The sequence below is a fragment of the Ciconia boyciana genome, chromosome 1, assembly GCF_034638445.1.
Source record: "Ciconia boyciana chromosome 1, ASM3463844v1, whole genome shotgun sequence".
Classification (NCBI taxonomy): domain Eukaryota; kingdom Metazoa; phylum Chordata; class Aves; order Ciconiiformes; family Ciconiidae; genus Ciconia; species Ciconia boyciana.
The window spans coordinates 32931071-32945564 of record NC_132934.1 but is presented as its reverse complement, the minus strand read 5'-3'; the positions used below and the strand labels follow the sequence as shown (position 1 = coordinate 32945564).

The 14494-nt window shown below is 36.6% G+C and overlaps 1 protein-coding gene across 1 annotated transcript in view; it reads right to left on the bottom strand.

Moving 5' to 3' along the window:
* CNTN1 (contactin 1) overlaps positions 1 to 14494 on the bottom strand; it is a 99168-nt gene that overhangs the window by 65711 nt on the left and 18963 nt on the right. The window contains exons 3-10 of the mRNA XM_072875070.1: positions 12695 to 12867; positions 8212 to 8307; positions 6970 to 7176; positions 5585 to 5681; positions 5249 to 5430; positions 3940 to 4064; positions 1836 to 1953; positions 70 to 220 (exon numbers count right to left, since the gene is read on the bottom strand). Of these exons, the coding sequence (XP_072731171.1) occupies positions 70 to 220; positions 1836 to 1953; positions 3940 to 4064; positions 5249 to 5430; positions 5585 to 5681; positions 6970 to 7176; positions 8212 to 8307; positions 12695 to 12867 (1149 nt within the window). The remainder of the gene's footprint in view (positions 1 to 69; positions 221 to 1835; positions 1954 to 3939; positions 4065 to 5248; positions 5431 to 5584; positions 5682 to 6969; positions 7177 to 8211; positions 8308 to 12694; positions 12868 to 14494) is intronic.

Sequence of the window (14494 nt, the reverse complement as noted above, 5' to 3'; positions counted from 1 at the left end):
TACAGGATAAATAGAAGCATAAGGCAGAATCTTTAAGATTCACAGTGTCCGCTAACAGTCAATACTAACCGGCTCCCATTTACAAGCAATTCTGTTCCTTTGCTCCATGAGAATTTTGGCTTAGGAGCAGCTTTAGGCTTGCATTCAATGATTACACGGCCCCCTTTAGCTGCTAGGATTTTCTTCTTCATAGGGTTCAGTTCAAAAGTAGGAGGTGAAGCTGAAAGCAAAAATTAACACAAGTACTGCTGTTAGTGATTTTTCTGCAGAATACAATTTGTTTGCAACATGAAGGTCAATGACAGAACTATTGAATTGTATACAAGTGTCCATTATTCAGACCAGTGAGAGAACTATTAATGATACAGAGATATGGTGAGAAGTAGATGGTGATCTAAAAGAAACAGAAAAAATCATTATATAGTTCTATGCTGTGTTACAGAGGTTTCTTTCTGTTGATTTCTGAACCTCCACCTAAGTTTAATCTAACAAGATCAAAGACCCCAGAAATCAACAGAAAGTTCCTCCCTTTCAAAGGCCTTTTGATCAGTCCTAATAAAATTTAGATTCCTAGAGCCCAACTTCTGTAAAAAGTTGATCACTCGATCATACTTTCAAATAATAGTTGGGTTTACTTTTCAGTGGTTTTACCTCCCTCTAGCAACTTTAAGGTTGTGCCCTTCTTCCTCTTTGTAGTTTCCTGTTTGGCCGACTGGCCTTAGGTGCATTCTCAGATGTATAAGAGTAATGAGACATGACTATAGCAAGCACCACACTTATGTATCTGAGGTCAGACCTTTGCTTACTAATTTTCTCTTTATTTGTAACCAAATAAAAGAAAAAATGCTTTTAATTATTTTGCATCTCAGCATACCATCATTGTTAATCATGCCAGCAAGCGTGTGCACAGGTTGAGGACATAGGGTTATTAGTTAATTACAGCAGTACAGAGAAAAACTCTGATAAACATCCACATCTGACCAACACTGAATTTTGAAAATGTGCATGCAAAAAGTGCTCGTTTCTGGGTAATCCAGGCTGGTGGTGAGTACATAGTAATGGAAGAACAGTGAAGGACAAAGTATTGTTGTGCAATGGGTTGGGAAGTCAAGAATAGTTTAGATCTTGGGAAAGTCTGAAGGCAGTGTGAGATGGAAAGAACGCAGGGTGACTACTGCAGGGTACAGCCAGTACACCTGCTCTAATGACATCAGTAAAAACGTCAGAAAGTGTTCTAAGCCTGAGCACCCTGGATCTGGAAGGCAAACTTTCAACAGGGTGCTCCTTAGGAAAACACAAAGGATTAATATCTATATCCAGCCATCAGATGGGACAGCTATATTGCACACAAACATGGCAGCTGGTCTGAATGGGTTGTAGAAGGCAAAAGCAAAGGGGAGAGTGAGAAGGAAGAGCTTCAAAGGCCTGGTGACTGACAACATGGTTTCTAAATAAGCAGATTTTGCCCCACAGAGGAGTGAGCATAGGTGAGCAAAAAAGAAAACACTTCTCAACCAGTTTTGCAAGCTTGAGAGAGTAGTCAGCAACTCTACATGCTTCATATAATTTCTGCGCTACCAGTTCCTCTGAGGGGTAACAGCAGCAAACAAACATCAGAAATAATACAGCAAACATTCCCCATAAATTAGCAATTTGATTCCTCAAGTCATTGCCAAAACCCAGCTAGGGAGCTCAAATAAACCCCACTTCACTTAGATTCAGTGAGGGTTCTTAGCTTTATCCTCAGAGGAATCTGTTACTGAACAATGCTTGCAAATACAACTGCTACCTTACTCAAACCTGAAATAGTAAATAGAGCAAATAATCCCACTGACCCACAATCTTCAGTTCAGCATTTGCATAAATAATTCCATGCGTGTTTTCTGCTATACATTGGTACATGCCGGCATCATCAAAGGTCAGACTTTGCATTCTTAGTTCACCTTTCCGGAACTAAAACACAGAATCAATAAAACAGCAAGATATTCATATAGACTACATATGCTGAAGAATTCACACCCATCCACATTTCTTCTTTTTTTTTTTAGTGACAGTGTTCAGAAGAGAGTCCCTCATAGAACATTCAGGCACTGATGATGAGATTTTATTTTATCCATGTTACATTTCAGTCTTTGTGACAATGTGTTCACCTTCTTTTTTTAAAGATCCAGTGTTGATTGATATTTTTCTGGACATTTCATAGCTGAGTGGCACTATACACATCTATTCTTCAGTCCACTCTTACCACACCAATGCAAACACGACTTATTCAGAAATAAGAAACAAGAAATTAAATTCATTTTATGCACATAAGCTTTGTTTTGCCATGCTCAGTGTTCAGTGTGTTATATTGTATGTACATTGTTTTACAACAATAAAAGGTCAAAGCAAGTCCCAATGAGGCAGTTTTTCAGAAGATTCTTCTGGGAAGTAGTATAAACTATTTTCTATTACTTTGTTTTAATATAAAAAGAAAATTTGGTAAATCAAAATGAAGTACTTGATCTATTTCTAAAAAGCTGTGTATAAAAATGCACAAAGTGTGGTGAGATATTTTGTAAATTACAAATAGATGTGAATCAGTTTTTGAAAGATCATGTTAATATATTCTGCTTTCTTGTGAAAATGAAACTGAAAAGCTTTAAACTTTGTATATGAGTCAACTGGAGTGCATGGAGTAGTGGAAGATTAAAAGAATACTATTTATCTGAAAAAAGAATAGATTAAAGGAATCAGATTTCCTGTACTGTTTTACTGAAAAACATTTGAATCAGTTTTTCTAGAAGAAATCTTTGTTTTGTGCTAATTGGAATACCTAATTAAAAATTATCTGATTCAGTAACAAGCTATATTCTCAAGGCAATTTAAATATTTTTTCTATTTTCCATTTGGAAATCATCTTGTAATATTAATGCACAGCATAATCTGCTGGTGTACTACTGGAGAACTACACACCACTTTCTGCAAGCCAGTATGCAGATTTTGTCAGTGAAAGCCAAGTTCAGTGGGGACTGTCAAGCAATTCACTTGCTAGATTACTTCTTTGTAATAACTACAGAAGCTAGAAGACAGCACTGCTTTTTCTGGTTTAAGCCCTCTCTGTATGGCAGATGGTGATATCCCTGTTCTCCCTCCAACCTCCCACATTTTTCTTAAGATACGCAGCCAAAACAACGCTGCCTCATTGTCTTTTTTTGTTTGCTTGCCAAGATCAGTGTCACCACAGCTCAACAGATACAGCGTTACATTGTGCCCTCTTCTATTGTCTTTGTTCTTTAATGGCTCATCATACAGTATAAGCAATGGATATTAAATACGTTGTTGAAATGCCTGAATGGAAAATCTACTTTGTTTAAACAAAATACCCAATGCAATAAACTTAAATTATCAAATGGTACTCATTTAAACTTCACATCACCTAAAATAATGGAATTTTGCAATATTCTGTGGCTAGAAAAAATATTAAAAAGTGCATGGTATAGGAACACCACTGATCATTTAAAAATTATTCTTTCTTCTCTTGTCTCTACTGACTCCATTTTTCCTTACATTTTTAGACACACTCCTCTTTAATGTGGTAAAAAGGATTATTTTTAGAGACAAGCTGATAGACATTTTTTATCCAGGGAAAAGAACAGAGCATTTACTTATAAAGGCCTGGAGAAAAAGGGATATCCACCTCCCAGACATGTGGTAAAAAGGCAAGTTCATAACTCAGAGCTGAATATTAAATAGCCTGAAGAAATGCATTTCAAAACTGAAGAGAAGATTGAGATAAAACTTTAAAATATAGATTTTAATCCCTAATGCCAGTGGAATCAGCAAATATTTGTATCATTATAATTAATTTTCTTTTAACCTTTTAATAATGCATGCTTCAAAAAATAATTTCCATCAGCTAACCAATCAATCCGGCGTTAACTATGGCAATATACTTACCGAGGCACCATTCTTCAACCATCTAATTGTTGGAATAGGCTTCCCTGTAGCTACACAAGGCCAGTATAGGTCACTGCCTATATCCTTCTCTGTGTCATTGATATGTTCTACCCACTCAGGAGAGGCTGAAGAATAAAAAACGTGATGCCTTGTATATATAGCAGATAGATACATATTTAATTAGCATTACAATCTATTAATTCCACTGCTTTTTCCATGATACTTCAGAGGCCACACAAAGTAATGATAACTCAGCAATGCACCAGCACAAGAAAGAATGAAGATGTTTTTGTCTTACCACATGGACTCAAAATAACTTCAAACTATTTTTTATGAGATGAAAATATGGAATTGACATAATGCTTCATGAATGCCCAAAGATATAACATGTTACTGCTTACATGGACCTGTGGAAATTATTCAGTAACACCATAAAAATGATAGTCAAATTACATGAAATTGTGGAAAATCTTCTATGAACTGAAAGAGTCTCCAAGAAAAATATTCTCTTGGTCCAGAGAAGATATTTAAGAAATTAATATTGAAAATGTCACAGCTTTTACTAAGCAAATGAATCTATTCATTAGCTTTACTTATAACAACCAGTAACAACCTTCCCACACCAATTTTGAATTTATTCCACTGAAGTTCAAGCACTTAACTGAGGATCTTAACTCAGGAAATTCTCTGTACAGTCAATGAAAAGAGACAGAAATCTTCTGAACATAATTCAGATGTTACGTATGATCTTTTCATGTCAGTTTTGTGGCATAAGTCTCAGTCAAGGAATCAGGTTACTTGGGATGATTCCACTATGAGCAATAAGATAAAATTTTTTGGTTCCCTCATTTAACCAAATGCATGAGGGGAAGGGACAGAGGCTGATGGAATAAAGAATTGACTGTAGCTACTAAGAGAGCTAAGACAGTTAGAAAAGACAAATGAAATGAGGAAACAAGAAAGCATAACAAATCTAATGGACTCTTTTTCTTCCTGGCTGTTTTTTTACTTCAAGTACTCTAAATGTATTTAATTCCCATTATGCATAATTATATTAATACTAACAGACATTGCTGTCAAGGTGTATATACAGCTATCATAACCAGACAAATCGTGTAGTTGTTCAATTAATACAGAAATGTTATGCCTGGCATTCAGTGCATGAGTTTTCATTTTGCTCTATTAACTTGAACAGCAGTGTGTCAGGATGATGCAATGAGTCAGCACTGACATCAAGTGTGAGAAAAGAGATACTTCCAACATAAGTAAAAGCAGCACAGATCATGAAGAACAAAATTGTTCGACCTACCTTGTACATAAACTCTTGCTTGATGTTTATCTTTTCCTTTATAGTTTTCAGCTTCACACTCATAAAGCCCTTCATCTTCATATTGAATATTGAAGATCTTAAGGACTGCACCAGACATGCTTATCTCAGCAGTGGCTGGCATGGGTTCAAGGTACTTACTCCATCTGAGTTCAGGAACCGGACTTGAAAAGGTACAGTAAAGTACAAATCAGCATGTTCAAGAACTGGCTGTTAAATCACAGACTACAAAAAAGTGTTTGATGATGAAACATGTATTTTCATTCCCTGGAATATGAAAGCAAACAGTGCTCTACAATAACTTTAAAACATACTTACTTCCCAAGAGCAAAACACTCTAGCGTCACATTTTGCCCCAGGAGAGCATACGTGTCCTTGAACTTCACCTTGATATCAGCAGGATATACTTTTGCACCTAACATGAAAAAAGAGATTCTCAGAAAAGGCAAGGTAGAAACGAATACAGCTATTAAAACTTTCACAGTTCAAGAAAACTGTTCTTAAAATTCCAGACAAAATTCTTCTTTACAGTGAATAAATTGCCTGGCCATCCATGAAGTCTGATTTAGCACTGAACTTTTAATAGTAAGGCAGAATTGTTTTACTCAGCAGCTAGTTATCTTTCTCTGGACGGTAACGCCTAACATTTTTACAGCACAATGCTTTAACATAAACTCATTTACTTGCATTTGAAGTGTGATGATGTACTGTGCGTGTGGGTAGACAAAAGCCCGAGTCTCTGTTTTCCATAGATTCTTTTACTGGATGGAATATTTTGAATTATTGTGAATTTAAGCTCAGTATTATCATAGTAAGGGTATGAAGGAGCTAGAGCCAACAAATCTACAGCTTAATGAGGGCACAAGTATGCAAATGTAATCAAATCTACCTACTGGTGATCCCTGTAGGACTCCTCTTGCTGTTCCTCTAGATGAAGATCTCAGTGTGAGTATTGGCCATGGAAAATTTGGACAAAGATCACTGATTGGTAATTACCCAAATTAAATGACATTTCTTCACTGTAATATGGGAAATTTAACAGACAAAAGGGGCACTGAAATCCTGATAATCAGTTTATGAGACTCTAGTGACTGACAGTCTGAAGTGGCGAAAGGGAACCTGGTTACCATTTGGAAAACATGGAGTTTTCATGAAGAAATGGCAGAGAATAATCTAGTGACACAAAGCCACACAGGTGTCTTGGGGGATTGGCCATGAAACACAAATCCCTTAGGCCACTGTTGGATAGGAAATTTCAACAGAGGAAAAGGATTTTCCATTTTCATGGGGGATTTCCTGGGAAAAAAAATAATTCCTGAATCTGTTTATCAACTTTCACATGAAGTTTCTGCTTTACAGTCATACGCCTTTGAACGAATGCCAAGACCAGAAAATAAATTAAAGATTCTGGGACGAGTACAGGGGCTTATCACATAAAAGAGATGGAGACTCTGGGGATGAGAACTCTGTTCTCGATGATATGAAAGGAAATTTATGAATGAATCCAGGGAGATTTCCTTCACAGAGTTTTCATTGTGGATGGGAATGATTTGGACCTCTGTATCTGGAAAACATTGTGCAGTAGCCATTATAACTTGCCATACGATTCTCCTCACAGAGATGAAAGTAGTTCTGAATGAGCAAAATTAAAATACAAACAGTTAGAACACTGCATGTACATAGTATTTCCAATAAATACTTACGATCAGACTGTGGAATAAGTGGAATAAATTTACTGAATACACTCTTTGTTATTGAAGGACTGGACACAAAACACGAATAATTGCCCTTATCTGATGCTTCTACATTTGCAATGTAGAGGTTGCCGTTTGTCTGTGACACAAATCGTCGTTTGTCCAAAGCAATGAATACCGGGAACTCATTTAGAAGCCAGCGATAACTGAGATCATCTGGAGGAAAATATTTTCTAGTCAATATTAAAAAACAATACTATCAGCTACTTAAGCCATGGAATACTGTCTGCATATAAATTATTTCACTCTGATTTCTAGCTTACAGATCTTTTCTTTGGGAGAGGCAGCTATGTGAGAGAGAATATACATGTCTCAGTCGCCAGCTAATAACCTGTCTACACTGAACATTGGGGTACTGCTGCCATGAGTGCAGGTTACTGGGGACCCGGCTACAGTGCGCACGGCTCCCCTTGGGCACAGTCTTCCCACAGGAACTGGAGTGGGGTAGGAGGAGATGGGCAGCTGGGTCTTGACCTCATGCAACTGAGAAGCTGGGAAGCCCTCACCAGTCTTGCAATTTAGACAAAACCTTAGAATATTTTAACTAGAAATATGCCTCAGTTCTTCAGTTCATTGCAATACTTAGACACAGAGTATGAAAACTAAAATGTTATCCCATTTTACAAGGTAAAAGAGTTGCTAACAGACAAATTGACCCCTTATGATGGAACTGCAGATGCTTGAGGTTACAGGCATAATCCCTGCACAGCTCTTTAGTAGCTAATGATGAGAAAAAGGCACTTCCAGAGCATAAATCACCCCATCTGTAACCTTCTGAGGGTGCCTACTGCTGTTCCATGATTTTAACAGGAGCCCACAATAATTTCTGTTGAGGTGACTTCATTAGGTGGAACGAAGCTGGGCCCTGTCCAAGGCCAGCAGAAAGTCTGGGATGACACAGTGACATGTGCTCAGGTCTTTTGAATGGTAGGCTAAGTCTCCCCTCTATTATCCAGATTAGTCTGAGTCATTTTATTTGTAGTGTCAAAACCTATTTGCAAATTCAACAATATCCTTTACATATGGTCTACTACAAGCATATATTCAAAATGGAAACCTAACCTAAATGGTGATACTCAAGCTGCATAAAAGTTTCTGTTTAAGTAAACTTAAAGGAAACTTTTAAAAAGAAATATTAATTTGTCTTCTACTCTTAAGCAGTTGTAAATGAAGCACTTTGAGCTGAATTACCTGGGTAGTGGTAAGGGGGCTCACAAAGAAGCACTGCTCCAACCCCTTCTCGCACTTTAACCTCATAGCGTTCCTCAGGTGGAAAGGGATCCAGATCTAGTTTAAAAAAAGGGGGGGGAGGAAAACTGGGTTTTTCACTACAATATTTTTTTATTATTATTATTTTCAGCCCTGTAGAGATTAATATAGAAATACAACAATATATGGCAGATAGATAGATACCTGTGGACCCATAATGCCAGTTTTGCCATTTTATCAAATGCAATGAATTTTTTAACAATATTTTAGCCATCATAATCACAAATGCAAAAAAAAATACATGTGGTGCAGATTGTATCTGTAAGAGTAGCCAGGTGAGCTACATTTGAAGAAGAAATCCCAGGAAGAGAAAGGAAAAGGATTTTAGTTTATTTTTCCAACGGGCTTCTCCACAACACAAGTTTAATTCTTTACTGTAACTTAAAGCGGCTTCTCTAAAATGACCTGTCTGTCCTCCCTGACAACTCCAGCAGCCAAGGACTGGTAAGCAGTTAGCTCAGACACATCTTTTGTGCCAGAGGTTTGGGACAGAAGTGGCTCAGATCTCAGGAGAAATCTTAGCTGACCCTCTTTAAACCAACTTCCATGCAGCAGGGTAAAGGGACTGTTGTAAAAGGATAAAGAAGCAAGTCCTTCATGGAGCTACATATCATGCCACAGACTGTGGGAGAACAGTAAGGGTATCTGCAGTGATAAGACAACAGTTGCATGAGTAACTTCAACTAGGTCAATAATTGCATATTGCTTATTCATTTCACCCTCATTTTGTGTATCCAGTCTGAAATTAAACTATAAACATCTTGAGGCAGGGAAGGTCTCTTGTGAAGCTTCTCCATGTCACCAAGCGCAGTGAGACTGTAGAGATCCTGACTGAAGTTCTGCTCCAAATGCTACTGTGGTGTAAACAGTACATCAGTAATAGCCAAGTGCACAGCCTCTGAATGCAATATTCTACCATAGAAACCACCTACGCTAACTGCATTCAGATTATTTCAGCTTTCTTCAATGGCAGACAGCTACCCAGTTCTACTAAATTCCCAAGGCTGGCTCTGAGATCTACCTAAAACTTAAGTTCAAGAGCAGACAGCCAGAAATAATAAAGAAAAAATCAGGACAGAGCTACATACAAAAAGAAATGAAGTAGAAAACAGAAACTATTCACTACTGTAAAATGCAATGTATAATCAGATAGATCCAGTAGACACTCTGCATTATCTAAAAATAATTAACTCCTTAACTTTGTAACAACTGCTACATTTACTAAACATGGTACAGGTAAAGGATTCCTCCAAGGCCAACCACAGCTGTCAGACCCAAATGACTACAAGAATCTAGGAAGAAAATGTCATGCATGGAAAAAAATGTCTGGAGAGTTATGTCAGTGTCTAGGGAAAGAAATCTCTCCCAGTTTCTGAAATACTCATCTTTATTGCAGACCAGAAGATAATACAGATCTTTCCAGCGACTGACTGGATCTTTTCATTAGATAGTACATGGTAGGCATTGTAACGGGCCATTCTAAGGACTTCTGATTATTATTTAATATAATTTTAGCCTGTGCCTTAGTGCAATGAATGTATTCAGTTCTCCACAACTAGCTCCCAATTAATTTGGAATATTATTCTTTGATAAAAAAGAAATCAAGTATACCAGACTGACTTAGTAAGAATTAGCTATTTAACCAGACAGGTTTTGTAATCAAAGCCAATGATGCTCTTCACATAGATTGGAATACCTCTATTCATATAATATCTGCAGTAGTTTGAACATATTCCTATTCCATTTGTCAGCATGGACCTTACTATGCATCTATGTTCTATCCTCAAAATACTGACTGATCTCTCCTGAAAACATCTATTTCCCTTGTTGCAGACCTTTTGATGATCGTTTAAACTTGCCAGTATTATTCATTTCTGCCTTCATTGGAACAGATTAGTCTTTAAAATCGGTTACAGAAATACAAAAAAAAAAAAAATATTACAATCATTGGAACAAATCTGTTGTTAATTTGATACTGCTTTGCATATGGGCAGTGTAGGATTTGGTGAAAAGAAAACCTATCATTGCTTTTAAGTTATTTTAGCTATTTCCAGTTTACATTTTAAGTCTAGACATTTTGTTTATAGTGTTCTTGAATAATCTTTGAAATTCTAGGACAGTCACCACAAATTTAAAGACATGGGATAGGACAAGCAATTTGTATATGTAAAACATTACGTTAGTACTGAAATAGAACAGTCTATGCCAGGTGCAGGGAAGTCATACAATTATTGAGATGCAGTTGTATACCTTCTTCCCACTTACGAAATGCTCTGTACTTTGATTGGGTCTTGATGTCTTCTTTGCATAAGCACTACTTGGGTATTACTCAATAATTATAATAAGTGTGATTTCATGAACTCTTAATTGGAAGACATTCATTTTTAGCTAGAATGGAAGAATTAGCATAATCACTGCACTCCTATAAGCATACAGTTAATATCTACTGCGTATGGAAATTTCTCTTCCTTGTCGTTCTTGCAGCCTCTCTGCTATGAAATTGCTGTGTTTTACTATTCTGACACTATTTCCCAGAAAATAGAACAATATATCACCTTCTGATTTTGCTGAGCACACACCAAAAAGCCACTAAATATTCCTGCAAGATAAAATTCCTTCCCTCAGAAGTATGTGTGTAACAGCTAAAAAAGATTTTAATGGGTTTTAAAACACTGGATCTAAAAGTTCTACTAAAGAGTTCTACTAAAGACAGTGTTCTCAGATGGATTAATTGACATGAAGTTTATGAGACAATGTGGCTTTTGTGTCATATTTTCAACAAATTTGACAGACAAAAATAAAAGGTCTCGCTCATGTATAGCTGGTCAAGATTTTTTTGAAGTCTTCTAAATGATTGTTTCCATTTTTCAATCAGTTTATGCACAAGCTAAAGATCAGACATTTTCTATATTAATTTTAGCAATTGTATATTCAATTTTTTAGAAACAGTGATTGTGGAAGGAAATGTTTTTTATAGGTGATCATAAAAAGGAGAGGGGAGCAAACACAACAGTGTAAAGAAGAATGACAGTACCATTTTTTAACAAGTATTTATCAGTTTTCCGCTATCTTTTCACTTCTATTCCTGCTCTTTACCCTATTTTCATTTAAATAGTTAAATATTACATATTAGGGTTCTGTTCAGTATAATTGCCCAGTACACTAACTATCAATGTTCAGCTCATGCAATCTGTGAGCTGGTAGGCACAAAACACGCCTCAGGCTGTTTTGATTCTACTTTTTTCATCTGTGTATTGGTTTCATTTTAAGTAGCTACAGCTATTGTCATAGCTTTTATCCTACTGGTTGTTCAGGACTGGCACCACTAATGCCTACTTTAGGTATAAATAAATATCCTGTAAACTGAATTTTGATGTCATCTCCACTAGAAGGAAATAACAATCTGGCCCTCTATTATAGAAAATATACCGGGTAAAATCCAGACTAAGACTAGATCAACTATTGTGCAATCCATCACCTCTTTGCAGCCCCTTAAGTTTTCTTGAGATATGTGGTCCCACAGTATTATAATCACTAGCAGAATACAGAACTTTTCACTTCATCTCTGATCTTATACAGTAAGGATTGAATTCTGCTCACGAAGGCTGCTGAAAGACAAGAGGGGCACTAAGCACTTAATGTCAGGAGTAGAGGGCACACAGGGCTTTGTGAATGGTCACCAGATAAGAGTGGATTCCTTTTTTTGTGGATTCCTTTTTCAGTCTTCTGATGAAAAAATATATCCAAGGAAAAAAGCATCTCCAGGCAAACTAAAATAAAAATACCAAACTCTGTCTTCAGTTGGTAAAATTTTACATTACTCTTCATGTAGTACATCAGTCTTTTACAATGCACGTATTTGTCGAAAGTGCAGGTCTGTGCATATGCATGCATTCACAAGACTAATTCATGATTGTCAGAAGCTGACAGAAATGTCCCCCAGAAATGTCCCCTTCATCATAGCCTAGGAGTCAAGGAGTATGCTTTACTAGCGAGTGCCATGCCTTCCTCCTAAAGGCATCCCAGTCGTGTCTGCACGGCAGCAGCACCTCATCACCATGTGCCCCCCCTTGCATCCTTCTTCTGTGACTATTTCCCCTTAGGTCCTACCATGATTTAAAAAGAGTCTGGAGATTATCATCTCAAGATCTGGCTCCATGAGTCTCTTCAATTAATAATTTAATAATAATTCACTGAGAAGGTTGTCATGTCAGCTGAATGCTAAGAATATAAAATGCTTACAAAACTTATTTTGTGTTGGTCTCTGCAGCCTAAGGCACTTAAGCGTGTTTTTACAGAGTAATAGAGCTATAGCACATGTTAGCAGAAGACACTGCAGTGTAAAACATTGGGCATTTCAAGCTAACCATAACGTTTCTACGTTTTGACGTAAACATCGGCTTACATCCAAAACTCAGAGTGGCTTCACTGCTTCTGACAGTTCCAAAGATATTCGACACTACACAGACATATTTTCCAGCATCCCTTGATTTCTCTGGATTATTGATAACAAGTCTGCCTCCCACCATACTGTAGCGATCCTTTGTTAAATCAATATCCCAGTTGTTGAGTTTCCACCTATTAAAAAAGAAAAGCCAGATGTAAGATTTGGCCCCAAAAAACAAACCTGGTAAGAAATATGATTTGAAAAATAACTCATAAGTTGTGATAAACTATACAGGAAGTTATTAATATACTTCTATATATGTTTTAAGTTTTTCTTCAACAAGAGCCACAGATTTGAACTCCATAGGTCTTTAAAACATAACAGTCTCAGTCTGCTTCAGCCTTTTCAGAGATGTGACATAGGTTAAAACCTGATTGCTGGCCAGTAAAGGATGCTTGAGCTGGCCGTGAGTGAGCTAGCTAGTCATCAAGCACTGGGATTATAAACATATCCTCAAATAGTTACCTAAGGCCAAATTGGCTAAGAAAATACTCCCTCTGAACCTTTAAAGTATGGAATAATGAAATTTTTAAGAGCTTTTTGCAAACTTGCTGTAGGGGATGATAAAGTTTCGTAAAGCCTAACGTGCCAGTGAAGTCTGTGCAAAAACAGTGGCATGTCTGATTTAAGATCTACTTACTACATTAAAAAAATTGCTGGACACTCCCACCTAATTACTGTAAAACCCTACAGCCAGCTCAGTCAGTCACTGTAACTTTCACTTCAGGGACTACGAGAAGAACTCGATGGACCAGGTCTGGCCCTTACTGACTTCTACTGATTTCAACAAAGTTACAGAACAAGGAGTGGGAACCAATATTCATGATTTATATCTATATTTCTATGTATTACTGTGTCCACAAGGGGGAGCCCATAACCTTCTTTGAAAGGAACTGCACGTTTCCTGAGCACAAATAGGAAAGATGCAACTTAAATACATTTAAAGATCATAAAATTCTTTCAGTGTAAATCATGTTTTGTCACAAGGTAAAGACAGGCATTAGTGTCTGAAAATGAGAGCGCATACCCTATGTATTCTTTCCTTATTGAAGATATACCAAAATATACAGAATACTCATTTGGAAGATGAAATTACAACTGTCATAGAAAGAAACAATAATAGAAGTGGTATTAACAAAAAATAAATTAAAAATAAATAATGAAATAGCAGGATTTTCAAGATGAAGTAAATAGCATTTAGGTTTTACAGGATTTTAGAGGTATCACTTCAGTCCTGTGAGATATACTACATGTCTGTATTACAAATAATAAATCCCTTGTTCAGAAATACCTAGGAATAACTGCCATGAGGACAGCTTATGCTGCAATGAAAGAGATTAGGAAAACATTGCACAATATGTGTAACTGAGGAGTAAGAATTAAAATAACACATTAAAAATTGTTTTCTTCTGAATTTATTAATTTAAAAATCAAAACACAATCATATTTCTATGATATATCATCATTCTTTTTTCTCTGAGTACAGTATTACTTATATTCATTTGCAAAACAGGGTTACTCTGCCGTATAAAAAATTAACCTTAACAAAGATATTCAAGTGAGTGCACATCAAGCAGTCATGTGATCTGCTTGCTCAAATCTTGCCTTTTAAATGGCAGATCCTGCATTCCACAAAAACTGTGTTTGTGAATAACTTCATTCACATGGGCACTTCTCACCAGGTTCAGCTGGACATCTCACATACATAGTGTTTCTTATACATGAAAATGCAGAATAAGATGCCTCATGACACCCAAT